The 15,085-nt window shown below is 37.4% G+C and overlaps 2 protein-coding genes and 1 long non-coding RNA gene across 3 annotated transcripts; 1 reads left to right on the top strand and 2 right to left on the bottom strand.

Annotated features, from left to right (window-relative positions):
• Positions 1-3,547: 3,547 nt before the first annotated feature.
• On the bottom strand, positions 3,548-4,941 carry LOC145914239 (uncharacterized). The gene is made up of 4 exons (XR_014403367.1): positions 4,639-4,941; positions 4,410-4,476; positions 4,214-4,302; positions 3,548-3,901 (listed from the first exon to the last, which is right to left on the bottom strand). It is a non-coding gene; the product is annotated as an uncharacterized LOC145914239 (long non-coding RNA).
• A 5,413-nt stretch (positions 4,942-10,354) lies between these two features.
• Positions 10,355-13,062, top strand: LOC145914319 (dihydrolipoyllysine-residue succinyltransferase component of 2-oxoglutarate dehydrogenase complex, mitochondrial-like). The gene is made up of 2 exons (XM_083002131.1): positions 10,355-11,270; positions 11,667-13,062. The coding sequence occupies exons 1-2, from the start codon at positions 10,392-10,394 to the stop codon at positions 12,147-12,149; spliced, it is 1,362 nt and encodes a 453-aa protein (XP_082858257.1). The 5' UTR covers positions 10,355-10,391; the 3' UTR covers positions 12,150-13,062.
• A 140-nt stretch (positions 13,063-13,202) lies between these two features.
• On the bottom strand, positions 13,203-14,919 carry LOC145914320 (ras-related protein Rab-18-like). Its single transcript, XM_083002132.1, has 4 exons — positions 14,734-14,919; positions 14,352-14,542; positions 13,933-14,048; positions 13,203-13,868 (listed from the first exon to the last, which is right to left on the bottom strand). The coding sequence occupies exons 1-4, from the start codon at positions 14,799-14,801 to the stop codon at positions 13,647-13,649; spliced, it is 597 nt and encodes a 198-aa protein (XP_082858258.1). The 5' UTR covers positions 14,802-14,919; the 3' UTR covers positions 13,203-13,646.
• Between the last annotated feature and the right edge of the window lie 166 nt (positions 14,920-15,085).

Here is a 15,085-nt window from a genome sequence, read left to right as displayed (position 1 = left end):
GTCATTCATTTGCGGACAAAACTTCCACATGAGGGCGATAAAGAATAAACACTGGATGCCAAGGAAAATGGTTTGTGCGTAGGCAATAAGCTGGGGTGTTTTAAACGAGTGGTAAATGCATTTGTAGATGTTGTTGCAAACAAACATTGCATCTGAAGTTCCACCAAACATGCAGAACGTATACAACAAAATAACTGCAACTGCAACTACAAGAGATGCAGCGTTTCTCACAAAATATACGGTTCTGACATTGAAGTTGCTGTTGTTAGATTTGGAAGCAGTTGTGTTTTTACTTCTACTTCGAAGTTGTTTTAAGTGAGTGACGAGCTCAGACACTGTAACAATCACTCGCAAAGCTAGAAGTTGTTTGTATCCTTCCACCATTCGAACATTGTCTATCAAGCTTTCTTCCACCTGTTCAACATTATTTTCCAGACTGTTGTATTGTTCGGCAATCAATTTGAGCTGATCTTCGGGCGTGTGTTCACGCACAGTTTCCAGAAGCAGAAGAAGTCGTTGGTCGTCTATCTTCAACATTACTTCCGATATCGCTTGCTTGTAGACGTTATGGTTTTCACTCAGTGGTATAAAACTATGTCTCTTTGATGCCAGACTCAAAAGTATATTGTCACACTTTTCGGCTGCTGCCTCGCAACGAAACTTCTTGTGAGATTTAAAGGCTTCATTTTCTTTAATGTTTTCTTCACTTTTACTTTGATTTGTTGGAAACAAGTGTCTTATATTTTCCAAGCTTTTTCCCTCCTCTTTATTGCGTAGAATCTTCAACAGACAAATAGCATCGGCTTGGATTCTTGCCAGGATGTTACGAACATTTCCACGCAAAATCCAAGAAACTTCATCTTTCAATTTTCGGACACTCTCGATTTGGCGAAGAATTAATAACTGACGTAAGGCTTCGATTCTTCCGTTGAAATAATCATTGCTTTTAACTTTAATGCGATCGATGTGTTTTTCACTACACCAAGACGTTGATTCTTTGGCAATGTTACGCAAAATCAAGCTTGTTGGCAACTTGCTGGTTTGCCTTATTTTTATGTGGGCGTTGGTTTTATGACGACATACTTGCGTCATCAGAATTTCTAATTTTGGTGAAGTGTCTTCTTCGCAAAATTCCAGGAATGTTAAACTTTCTTCCTTCGGTTGGGCAAGCAATACCTCGGGTTTAATGGCACTGAATAAATGTTCACCATCATAAAAAGACACACCACCTTGATATCCGCATACTCCCGACATTTCCAGATATGGAAACGCATACAAATGTTTTATGGAGTCATTCTGCAATTCATCAAGAAGTTTGTTTAATTCCGCGGGCCAGGAAGACTTTTCATCCGGCGGTGTCCAAAATTCTGACGCGATCTGCCGACAAGCTGCTGTACGTTGACGTTCAATTTCTGGTGAATCGGGTGAATCAGCAGTGGTAGCCATCTTGATGAGAGAATCTGTTGAACCGCCAAATTTAGAAACCAGATCGAATAACTTCCGAAAACCGGAAATTTCGTTAGCCACATAAGGAATGTGTTCCCAAAAGTTCATCACCACGTAAAGGAATCCGGAAACCAATAGCGAGATCCACCAGAAGTTAAGAAGGAAAAAATTTGCATTTTCCTTACAAACCTCGTTTACAAACATCATCTGTGGTGCTGAAAACGACTCTACTTTGCTGCTGTTCAGTGGAAGACATCTCAGTGCGTCTGTATCGGCCTTGTACAGCAGAAACAAACTTGAAGTTATCATGGCAGCAATTATGTAAGTGCGGATGGTCTCCCACCATGGTTTAAGTTTGTGCAACGACAGGAGATCAGTATGAAGTTGATTTTCGTCCAGTGACATCATTATCAGTTAAATTTTTCAAAGGCTTTCTTTCAGCGTATTGACAACCAGAAAATTTAATTTGCAACACTGCCTACTCTCTACTCACATAAGCTATAACAAAAAAACGTTGTAAACACAGCTCCACTTTATCACTGCAAGTAGTAACTATATAGTTCAGTATTTTTCAACCTTTTTGATCCACGGAACACTATTTTTATCAAAATAATCTTGCGGCACACCAAATTGTTGGAAGTACTGCGGCATTGTACTAAACCAGCAACAGGCTTGCGCAATTATATTCTTATTATTACAAAACGAGTCCTATTGTTTTCCAATAGTGTACTTTTATTTCACAACATTTGAACATTGGTGATAGTGGATAATTACTTTCATAAAAAAGGCGATTTTTGACCCGTGTTCCACGGAACATCAGTCAAACTAATAATTTTTTTGCGGAACACCTGAGGATCTTTCACGAAGCACTGGTGTTCCGCGGAACACAGGTTGAAAATCACTGATATAGTCATTTGCCAAAATATGCGTAGTGTGTACACATAAGATAAGATTCCGCGTAACAGTTTGTATAGCAATCATGTGAGTTATTAAAAGGGTTAAAATGTCAGTTCGGTGATTTTTGTTGCCGAAATTATACTTATTTCTGAAACTTTGCCTCATTTTAGAGGATATTTGTAATACGTCTATTTTGTTTCGGCAACAAAGGTTCATCTGAAAACGTCTATCACGATAACACGCGAGTCCAAAATAAGCACGTTTGCATTTTCTGAGACACTGCTTGTGAAAGTAAGCACACATCTTATAAGCCCAACAAACGGTATGCCAAACGAGTCCTTCAAAAGTCTTCAGGCGAATCACCTTTATGATGCCAGGTTGCCCAATTGTTGCCAACAATAAAACTGAATCTAAAACGTGGAACTGGCGTTTGCATGTATTTGAATATAAATACATCCTATGTTTGTGGCGAGTAACTCGTGACCGACAAAAATATTCCTCAATGCAACAATGAATTTTCTGTCTAAGATCCCTTATACTTTGTTGCTTCTACGATATTTGATGGAGTTGTTTTGAGTTTAGTTGTAAAATTTTAATTGATGACAAATAAGTTTCGAAGATTATGAGAGTTGAATTTTTAAGGCTTGCACTTAATTTTAAAGATTAACATGAAAAAAGTCTTCTCATTTCCTCGACACTTTGCTTAGATTGCACGATTCAATCAAAGTTATTCTCACTCTTGGAACAGCAATATGATTCACGATTATAAACCATTTTGTTCCTGCTACAACCTACCATGACAACGCGTTATAAATAAAATTGTTGTTGTTGGGCCTGCGTTCTTAGAGACAAATTCTCAACAAACAAGGCTTAGTGTGTACAAGCAACATCTGCTCACTCCTTACACTAGAAAAGTGAAACGTGTTGTTTCAACACGGCAATTCTGTAGCCGTATACAACACTGTACACGTGTTGCATAACAGCCGTGTTGTTTCTCGCTGTGAATGTTCAGACACACCCAACGTGTTGTTTTGCCGTGAAAATCTGCGATCCTGCCTAAACAACACGCGTGTAATGTGTCGTATACGGCTACAAGCCCATTACACGGGAAATGCGTGTTGTTTCAAACCACACAGTTATATATGCACCAAGTTGTATTACAATAGTAAAGGCAATTGAAAAGGACTGGAACGAGATGCAGAAAAACAAATACAACTGTGAAAATTTGTATATGGCACTAATTATAACCAAATTTGAAACCATCAAGTAGCATAAGTAGTTGAAATACATATCATGCACATTTTTGTGTTGAACATGCAAAATGTCAAAGCCAACAGTTGTTTTAGAAATTTGTCTAAGGCATTAACTTCAACTATGTTAACTTTTTATGGCTGCAAAGTACAAAATCAAACTATAATGAACAGCCAACCAAGCAAATATGTTTGGTAGCTTTACTTTATATAGAGATATCCACAGCAATGGACATCAGTCCAATGAACCCAACATTATTTGTATTGATTACAATACAAGCATGGGCTAGCATCTTGTGCTGTTCATTCTGAAAAGAAAATAAATAGGCATAAGATAAAATATATGAAAATATCATTGACATTAACACAATTAGTTATTTTTAAAACCATGTCAAAATTGAGACAACAATACAACTTTGCCTTGAAAAGTCAATGTATGAATATGAATTATCACCAACATGTTTTCAGCCTTCGAATATGCGAATTAATGAAAAACAAGAATGCCATATAGTAATTTGCTACCACAAAATGAGCATTTTCAGTAACTTGTTTTTGTAAGCGGCTTCATACATACTACTTACAAAACTAACTTATAGTTTGTGAATAAAAAAAATATTTACCTTCGTCAGAACAAAAATGGCAGTAGAATGCTTGCTGATATTACTTTTTCCTTTGTATCTTCATGATGTCCACCCCAACATCAATTAACCTAAAAGGAATTGTTGTTGAAAAGTTTTATTTGCCGAAGGGCAAAGGTGAAATACAGAACACAAAAATGCTGTATTTGTTACTTTGATAAGAAATGACAATACTTACTGAACATTACTTTTCATGTGTCAACATATTCTTCTGGTATCAGGCCCAAACCAGCAAGTAAGACAATCTACAAAACATTCAACAACAAAAATAACATCTGCACAACATTTATTGTTATGTATGTTTTAAAGTGCCTGGTGTTTGGTTTATTGTACATGCAATTGTTAATGAAGTGAATAAAAGCACATGCTTAAAAAGCACACATGTTGATAAAGTGCTTAAAACTAACCTCAGGGTGATCCATCTGATCCACAATTTGTATTGCAACAAGTTGATCAACAGTATACAAGGATCTAGTTTATACAATATAACCTAAAAGAATTTTGCAAACCAAACAGCTCATATTAAAAATGACAAAATACACATTTTAACATAGCTAAAAACGAAGTGGCACGACTTACCCTTGTTGTTGAAACAACATAGTTAACAAGCCAACCTGGCAAGCTGCTTTGAAACATTTCGCCACAAATTCCCGCCGAAATATTTTCAAGGCAAGGTGTAAATGAAACCTTGTCTACACAGTCCAAAAAATTCTCAGCTTCCAAGTTTATAACAATCTGACATTACAAAATGTTATTGTATTAATACAGTTAATTTACGTTTAAAAATAATGGACAAATAAGTAGGTAGTAATTAATTTATACTTACATTGGGCGGATCCCCATGCTTCGGATTGTGCGTTTTCGAAACGTGGGCGAGAGAACCTAAATTTTACTCGCAATGCCCTTAAACGATAGGAGTATAGTTTGATAATATCTAACTCAAAACGCTCTTAATTATACACTAGCAATTGCGCATACAACTGTGATTAGCAGTAAAATCAGCATTAATGCATTTTACTGATTGCTTGCTTTATGACGTAATTTAAAATACATTATGACAGAGGAATACATGTTGGGCATTTCCCATCGCCATTACTTACTTCAATAGAAATATTGATATGCAATATAAAACACTTCTTTAGTAATTTATCTTGTCACCAGCCTTCGAATTTTGACCGTCAAAATCCTATGTAAACATAGATGTCTGATAACAACACGGAAAGCGTGTTGCTAACAGTAGTGCATATAACACGTTGATGTGTTATTATGCAAATTTGCAACACGTTTGCCAGAAACTGCCGTGTTGTTTCCAAAGAACACACGTGTTGTTTGCAGATTTTAACGCTAAAACACACACCGCCGTGTTAGAAATACACATCAAGCGTGTTGTTTTCACTCGGTGCTTATAAAACAACACGTTTGGCAACACAGAAGTGTGTCATTTCAACACGTAGCAGTGTCAAAACAACACGTCTAATTTTCTAGTGTACTGTTAACAACGGTCAGACAAAGTAAACTGCACACAATATATTTGTTCGAAGAAAACCACGACTTCCAGTTCGTTAAACCAGCAACACCTCTGTGGTAATTTGAGACTTTCGTCAAATCATGCACATTGACGTCAACCCATGAATTTGTTTGTCTTGAGCTAATGACTAACTGCAAGCGTCCTTTGAAGTTTGTATTGTTGTCAGAAATTCCCACTTCCTTATTTTGAACGAGAAAGGACTAATTTCGCATTTCTCAAAGTACTTGTTGAACAAAATGCGTAAATAAGTTGTGCGCTCCTTGAATAATTACCCACATCAATTTTTACAGCCTTCTTTGTTCGTCATTTTTTTAGTTTTCCTCATACGAACCACTATCTGAACAAAGCCGAGAATAAGTTATGACCGTACGTGGTATTTTTGTTGTTTGATCTCATCAATTTTGTTGCATGAATTTACATCTCGTCTTAACAGCGCATAGCTAAAACATTTTATCCTTCACTTCAGCGTTCTTACATAAATATTTCATCGTATAGAACTGTTGTCGTGGGTACTTGGTTTTCATTTGCATGTGTTCATTCTGTTTTGGTTACTGCAAGGTGTACGAAAATAACTTGGAAAAGGGGCTCAAGAAATTGTTTATTCTCAAAGCTAGCAACCAGTTTTAGATATGAAGTTCGCCACAGATCACTGCTAAGTAGTAAGCAAAAAAATATAACAATAGACACCATACTTAAGTACACTGCAAATAGTTCCGCTCATGCGATTTAATTAGAAATGTCACTCAATGCCAAACCATGTAAACGGCGTTTTGCAGAAACTTGCTTGTTTTGCAGGTATTTGTCTGTTTGATATGTTGTTTCAAAAGTAGATTGTCGACCTATTGTCTTTAATGAAACAAATAATTTTGCAGTTTGTAACGTTAGGGATTTTTTTATTAGTATTTCGGCAAGCACAGTCATATGGCAAATCAAAAGTATATCCTGGAATAGAGGCTCTGCAACTGCATGTTCCGCCGTTCACGCAATCACCATGCAGAGAACTATTTACTACGCGGTTAAAATTGGCATCTACAACAGTCAACTGCCCTGGCTTTTGCCGAGTCACGCCCTGGGCCACGTGATCAACAAACAATTCCACTTTGTTTTCTCTGTAAGGTTACACTTAGTTTGGTGGCCAACGGATGACGGTGATTGAATCGTGACCACAAAGTGGAAGTCTTTGCTTGGCCGTTTGGTCAGCAAAGTCGTCTGATAGTCACACCAGCTGCACTGTTGAGACCTTTTAGGTCGAAACAGTGGCTATCTGTATGCAGCTCACACAATTGTCTGGGTGTCAATCACTTGTTAATTGTAACCACTAGCGAAAAGTTCTGCATTTCGCGTTTTGAGAATTCTAGAAACCACAAACACATAGAAAGACTCAAAAAAAATACAAAATCAGACGCGATCGACCATCTAAGTTGACGAACGCTTAATCAATCGCACAATCAAGTGGATGATTTTGGAAAATGGATTTGGCCTTGTAAAGCAGAAACAAACTTGAAGTTATCATGGCAGCAATTATGTAAGTACGGATAGTCTCCCACCATGGTTTAAGTTTGTGCAACGCCAGGAGATCGGCATGAAGTTGATTTTCGTCCAGTGACATCATTATAGTTGAAATTTGAAAGGCTTTCTTACAGCGTATTTGCAACCAGAAGATTTAATCTATAAAAATGCCTATGCTCTCTGTTTACATGAGCTATAACAAAAAACCGTTGTAAACACAGATCCACTTTATCACTGCAAGTAGTAACTAGTTATTTGCCATAATATGCGTAGTGTGTACACATATAAGATAAGATTCCACGTAACCGTTTGTATAGCAATCATGTGAGTTAATAAAAGGGTTAAAAAGACAGTTTGGTGATTTTTGTTGCTTTATTTTTATTTTTGAAACTTTGCCCGATTTTAGAGGATATTTGTAATACGATTATGCTTTTAAGCAACAAAGGTTCATCTATAAACGTTTATCACGACAACACACGAGTCCAAAATTAGCACTTTTCTTAGAAATAATCACGTTCGCATTTTCTGAGACACTGCTTGTGAAAGTAAGGACATATCCTATAGGCCACACGCACGGAAAAACAAACAAGTCCTTGAACAGTCTTTTCAGGCGAAGCTTTAAGGTGCCAGGTTGCCCAAAGAATATAAATACATCCTATCTTTGGGGTGTAACATGCGCAACAGAAACCTGATGTTTTGTGTGCAGCATTGCACAAGCATTTGCAAGCCCGTTGCCAAATACGTGGGTCGTGATGTTGGGAAACGGTTGTAAATTTCCGGAAGTAATCGTTCTGGGCCTTAATAAACGTCTAAGGGTCTTGGATATTGTCGGGGCTGTTTAATCCAAAAAAATGTCCTGGTAACCTTAATGCTTTTCCATACAGCATGTCACTGGATGATGCCTGGAGCGTTTCCTTAGGCGCTGAGCATATGGACAAACGGGCGAGTGGGAGTTGATAACACCAATCAGGGTTGTCGATCAAATATTTCAAGGCTAATTTTATTGTCTTATCACACTTTTCAGAAATTCCATCACATTGCGATAGTGGTTGTTCCATGCTGGACACCTAAGAAGACCATTCCATTTTTTCACATTTCACTTGTAAATTGGGAACCACTGTCGGTAGTTGTTGATTCTGGGACGCCGTATAACGAAATCCAATAACTAAACAAATAACTACCCCCTTTATGTTCCTAGGTCACTGCAAAATCAGCTCAGGCATATAACTGCCTTCGCAAGGACGCAAATTTCACGTGCAGTTACCTTGTCCTAGAACCCACTTCATGCGATTTTGTCCGGGCCAATTATCAGGCAATATTACGCCCATCGGCCAAGTCCACGTCGATTTCTATTGGCTTTTGTCTAAATGATTTAAATGGTCAATAACGATTACCTGAATGCTGATGTATCCTACCTAGAATGCCAACTGCAATCTTATCTCTCGGTACTACTTACAACTAACGCGCGCATTAACCCTTTATAATTACTCATGGGGCAACTGAAAGCAGCCATATACTTACTGAAGATACTATCAAAGAGATAGGCTGCGCATACCGAAATGTACGCCTACCATACGCTGCTTACAATACAATGATGTATATGCCACACGTCTATTGTTTAGCGGAATAGCCTAGCCAGATAAAGCAAATCAATCCATATGGCAGCTGTATTCTAACGGAGAATAACAATCAAAGGTACAGTTTGTAGAACACCACCAACCTAATAGGATTTTTCACTTTAAAATACAGGGAAAAACCTATCGGTTTATTAAATACACTATGTTACACGTTGATACGGATATCAACCAATTATCCCCGCAACCACTTCCAATAAACATATCGATATAACAAGATAACTTTTTCGAAGCCTTGAACATTCTAGGAACTCCCTACCCACTTCGGGATCTTCAGTAAATTCTTGCGTTACTGGCACAAACCAAACTGCAGAATGAACACATAGACTCGTATTTCAGGGCGCAACCGGACTTCTCCAAAACGTCGGATGTGGCAAATTTGCGCGTCTCAAGCAGCATCCATTCAGTACTTAAACAAACGTTTTAAATGACCCTATCGTCAATCACAGACCCATTCTGGAGCAATCCTGGCTATTTTAGTAATCTTATCCTTAATTTGGGGTGTTATATTAACAAGTTTTGCAACTAAGCATGTATGGCTACGCCTATACCCACGTGTAAGACCAACTATTGCTCAATATATAGCACGAGCTCGGACAATCCTAAATCCCTTTGATAGGAATGAACCAGGTAACCAACCTGGCCAAAGCACCAGTCCAAAACGAGACTGAAACCAACCCTTGGCATGCGTTGTACCCTGTAAAAAAACGTAAATGACCAAGAACCAACCGCCCCTCCTGCTGCTTAGGCGTATAACCCCCATTTTTGTTGTGAGTTTTCCTTGTGCACCGCTATAACCAAGTCTTCGCTATCAATAACATAACCAATTTCTTTGCATATTATTTAATTTTTCCCGCACCCCAACATTTGCATTTCATACGCTCAATCGCATTAACCGACTTCTCAATCGCCTACACGTGATGTTTTTTCATCACCAGCAAATCTGGGGGGAAGTACTTGTAACATTCGTCACAAAAACCAGTGCTTGTATTGCGTCTCTTCTGCATCTCGTAAAGCTAAAACATTTTATCCTTCAGCGTTGTTACATAAATATTTCACTGTGTAGAACTGTTGTCGTTGGTACTTCATGTGCTGTAAATGTATTCATTCTGTTTTGGTTACTGCAAGGTGTACGAAAATAACTTGAAAAGGGGGATTAAAAAATTGTTTATTCTTAAACCTGGCAACCAGTTTGAAATATAAATTTCGCAACAGATCAATTCTGCATTATCTTCTACACAACAAAAAAAATATTAATAGACATCATATTTAAGTTCACCGCAAATAGTTCCGCTCATGCGATTTAATTAGAAATGTCACTCAATGCCAAACCATGTAAACGGCGTTTTGCAGAAACTTGCTTGTTTTGCAGGTGTTCGTCTGTTTGATATGTTGTTTTAAAAGTAGATTGTCGACCTATTGTATTTAAAAAAAAAATAATTTTGCAGTTGGTAACGTTAGGGATTTTTTTATTATTATTTTGGCAAAAATGAGTATTTACGTGAGAAGCACATCAAAAGTTTTTACTCAAGTTAGAGCTAGCTCACGGTGCTTCAGCGTTTGGCCGAAATTACAAGCACAGTCATATGGCAAATCTAAATTATATCCTGGAATAGAGTCGCTGCCACTGCATGTTCCGCCGTTCACACAATCACTATGCAGAGAACTATTTACTACGCGGGTAAAATTGGCATCTACCACAGTCAACTGCCCTGGCTTTGCCGAGTCTATTACTGAGGGTGATGTGAGGTGGGAAAAAGCAGCAGGAGACGCTGTAGACGAAGACGAAACAGTAGCTGAAATAGAAACTGATAAAACTTCTATTCCTATCCCATCGCCTGCCTCAGGCGTCATCGAAGAGTTGCTTGTTGAAGATGGCACCACAGTAACCCCCGGAACACCACTGTTTAAAATTAACACAGATGGTGCAGCTCCTGCTGCAAAAAAACAGACAGAGACTGCTGCTCCGTCTCCCAAAGCAGAGCAAAAGGTAGTAGCCCCACAGGTGGAGTCTGTTTCAATTCCAAATCAACCTCCACCACCAACCCCACCTCCATTGAAGCCTGCTTCAACTACCCCAGTGTCTGAAGTTAAATTGCCACCCAAAGTAACAAGCCCAGTTGCTGAAGTTAAGGTGGCAGGTTCGCGTGCCGAGCACAGAGTAAAAATGAACCGAATGAGATTGAGAATTGCCCAAAGACTCAAGGATTCACAAAATACAGCAGCCATGCTGACAACTTTTAATGAAGTGGACATGTCTAATATTATAGCTCTAAGGAACAAATACAAGGAAGGTTTTCTCAAAAAGCATGAGGTGAAATTAAGTTTCATGTCGGCATTTATCAAGGCTTCAGCTTATGCTCTGCAGGTATGTATCTGGTAAAAAATTATTTCTGTAACTTTGGCTACTAATATTGTATTTTTCTGGAAAATTTCTGGCAAATCAGAAAAATTGATCACTAATGAAAGTAAACCAATATGTATTTATATTATTGTGCCTTCCCAACTTGCCATGAAATGTAGCCAACAAGATATCTATTGTCTAGTTGACAACAAATGTAAAAAGACAAACACTATCACCAAAATGTAAGAAAATGTCAGGCAACTAACAGGAAATGTGTTTCCACATGGTTTTTAAATTTTAACGTAACAAATTATGTATGTACAGCAACTATACATATATATATGTACAATAATACATACATATTTCAAGTAGTAGATTCTACTTACTCCATCATCACTAAGAATTGTGTTTGTTTTCAAGGAACTTCCTGTTGTTAATGCTGTAATTGATGACGACACAAGTGAAATTGTTTACCGAGACCATGTTGACATCAGTGTGGCTGTAGCAACCCCTAAAGGCCTGGTCGTTCCAGTGCTAAGAAATTGTGAGGTGATGAACTACTTGAATATTGAACAAGAACTTGGAAATCTCGCTGCCAAGGCCAGAAACAATGAGTTGACCCCAGAGGATATGGATGGTGGCACATTTACAATCAGTAATGGTGGGGTGTTTGGTTCGATGTTTGGCACTCCCATCATAAACCCCCCACAGTCTGCTATCCTGGGTATGCATGCTATTAATGATAGGCCAGTTGCCGTTAAGGGTGAGGTAAAAATACGACCCATGATGTATATTGCTCTTACGTATGACCACCGCTTGGTGGACGGGAGAGAAGCTGTTACCTTTTTAAAGAAAATCAAGGAAGGTGTGGAAGACCCCAACGTCTTTTTGGTTGCAATGTAAACGCATAACACTTGCTCAAGATGTTTTTGCGCTATTCAGAACTGAAAAGTTGTGACCTAGATGACAACCATTTGCTTGTGCACCTGTGTTGTAATATATGGCATATGTATTCCAGGTATTAGCAAAAATGTAGTAACAAATTTCTTTCAATGCTTGTCTTCAGTAGTTATGGTGTACTTGTACAATGAATGAATTGCTTATAATTTAGATAAATACATACAAAATTTATTGTTGTTTGTTTATGCATATCACGGACAATGTTCCTGTGCCTTGTGAAAATTGTTGTGTTGGTAGTTCATCCTTTCGTTGCAGAATGATTCAATATATAAAGTTCTTTTGCACAATTTTTGAGTTCTCACCTTAATATGTTCAAGTTCTCTGATTTAGCATGCTTACTTATATGCTTATGAGTGCTATGTTTGGCATACACCACTTTATCTTTATTTTGGGGAATAATCGTTTGATTGTTGTGTATAAATTATATTTGCAAAACAAATTTGTTTTGTGTGACCAACCGGTTCGCATGTTGGTTGGGCATGTTTCCTCATACCAAAAATATTGTAATATTTCAAACAGTTGCAGAAGTCTTGCAAATGAAGGAATTTACATAACTGCAATTTCATGTGTGTATACAGAAAAATTGCATCTGTTTCCATGTACTGTAAATAGCTTGCATCTAGTTTTGGTACATACTAAAAAGTCAAATTGTCAGGTTTAAATTGTATTTGAACAAAATACAAAAGCTTTACCCATTTGTCTATTGCACCATGAACATTAAGTATGATAAAGCCAGTATTTGCCTGCTGAAACTTAAAACTGTACATTCAAAAAATATTAAAAACAAACGTTTTCAAGTTTAAACACTTTCCAATAGTATGTTGGTTAGCAATTCTTTAACAATCTGTCAATTTTTTATGCAGACAGCAACCCAAATTCAAAATGTTCATCAACATAAAAGCAAACAAATAATTATTGACATATATAAAACAAATTGTTACAGTTTATCATTTTTGGTGTATTTTTCATTACTTTAAAACAGTCCTACAATGAATATAACTCCCAACTGTACAACTATTTTAGTGGTTAATGGAGGAACTCGACATGCAAACAGAACTTGCTCCAACATCGTTTGAAAGAGTAACCAGAAGGTTTTACCATGTTATACAGGACAGTGGTGTTTGCATAAGGCCACTTTTACACTTTAGTACACTTGATTCTAAGTCAATATGTGCAAATAGCCCCCCATGACAAACAGCAGACATATTTAAAAATACAAGGTTTAAAATATATGTAACTTAAAAAGCTCTCAAATAGGTTTTCAATTGTGACAACCCCTTTTTTAATTTTTGTCATTATTTTTAATTTACAATACAATTTTACCAGCATAACAATTTATCAATGTTCCAGATATGGAATCAAACACACCCCAGGCGCAGGTGTTTCTGTACCAACGATCACCGCGCCTTTCAGAACACATAACTTATTTAAGTCTTCATATCAACAATAACATGCACCAGGTTGGTCCTGTTTGGAGTCCAAATTCAACTTTTTCCCCCTTCCATCATGTTCCCATAATCCAGGTGTTTGGATAATCTTTTCAACAAGTTCCTCAAAGGCATATTCGACACCATCTCTAGTTTTGGCACTTGCCTCAATAAACAGCATACGATGTCTTCGGGCAAATTTCAGGCCTTCGTCGCGGGTGACTTCTCTTCCCTCCTACAAAATTATAAACATCATAAAGTAAAAAAATTGGCAAAAATGGGTTCACCAAGTTGCCCACCTTGTCAATTTTGTTTCCAACTAGCATTTTTATTGCTGTCTTAGTGGAATAGGTGTCAACTTCACTGAGCCATGTGTCCAAATGGCTGAAGGTGTCTTTTCGTGTACAGTCATATACTACAAACAAACAAAACAAAATTGAGTTTGGTAAATATAAGCATAGAGGAGCCAATAAAGAGATTTATGTGAACTGCAAATGTATATACAGTATCTTCAAAGCATAACATTACAACATACAATTCTTTTCACCTGTATATACACTCTCAAAATTTTTTGAAAAGGTAAAAGTTGCAGGTTGCAGAAACAATAAAAAAATATATTTTTGAAAATGCCAGCATGTTTTAATCGTTGTTTCTGCTATTTTTTTCGGCTTAATGCAGACTGTGTTAATGTTGAGTATTAGAAATTTGACAAACTAACCAAATATTACTCCTTGTGCCCCACGGTAATAACTAGGGGTTAGTGTTCTAAATCGTTCTTGTCCAGCTGTATCCCAAATTGCCAATTTTACTCTGTTTCCGTCAATGGTAAGAGATTTAACTTTGAAATCAACTCCGATGGTAGCAGATTGGTCGGGGTCAAACTTGTCATCGGTGAATCTCAACAGCAAACTACAAAGCAATATTTTAGTAAGGTTAAAGTTTTTTTTATAACAGGCAACGTTAACATTTTGGTTAACAGTACAACTGTAATAGTGCACTTGTTTTGTTTATCCAGTGATTGACTTTTCTGTTTAGTGGACAAAGATTATCAGAAATTAAATGCACCACTACATGTTAAATTTATTTTCTCTTTTACAAACCTTGATTTTCCAACTCCACTGTCACCGATAATCAAAATTTTTAGGGTGGTTAAAATATCGTCGTCCATTGCAAATTACTACGATACACAGCAGCACAATAACACAAGGATTCTTAAGCGCCAGCAACAATTGTATGGTATTCTTTTGTTGTCAATATTCAAAACAACTTTCTTTCTATCAGCTGACTCGTCCTTTATGGTGCGATTTCTCTAGAAAGCGTCAGCGCGTGACGGCACATTGGTGACGTAACAATGAACACGACAGTTCGTGACGACATCTTTCGCAAGATTATTTTGCGCGTTTTGTTCGTTCGTCACCTGCATTCTCTATCATTTTCGACCCACAAGCCTAC

The sequence above is a fragment of the Ascidia mentula genome, chromosome 9 (assembly GCF_947561715.1).
Source record: "Ascidia mentula chromosome 9, kaAscMent1.1, whole genome shotgun sequence".
NCBI classification, from domain to species: Eukaryota; Metazoa; Chordata; class Ascidiacea; order Phlebobranchia; family Ascidiidae; genus Ascidia; species Ascidia mentula.
Note: the sequence above shows the minus strand (reverse complement) of the source record. Positions and strands in the feature narration are given on the sequence as shown.

Bases quoted from the DNA above. Each gene is read 5' to 3' on its own strand.
- LOC145914319 (XM_083002131.1), top strand. From the start codon at position 10,392: ATGAGTATTTACGTGAGAAGCACATCAAAAGTTTTTACTCAAGTTAGA. The intron at 11,271-11,666 runs GTATGTATCTGG...TTTGTTTTCAAG, and splicing joins CTTCAGCTTATGCTCTGCAG to GAACTTCCTGTTGTTAATGC.
- LOC145914320 (XM_083002132.1), bottom strand. From the start codon at position 14,801: ATGGACGACGATATTTTAACCACCCTAAAAATTTTGATTATCGGTGAC. The intron at 14,543-14,733 runs GTTTGTAAAAGA...ATTGCTTTGTAG, and splicing joins AGTGGAGTTGGAAAATCAAG to TTTGCTGTTGAGATTCACCG. The intron at 14,049-14,351 runs GTTAGTTTGTCA...GTTTGTTTGTAG, and splicing joins GGCACAAGGAGTAATATTTG to TATATGACTGTACACGAAAA.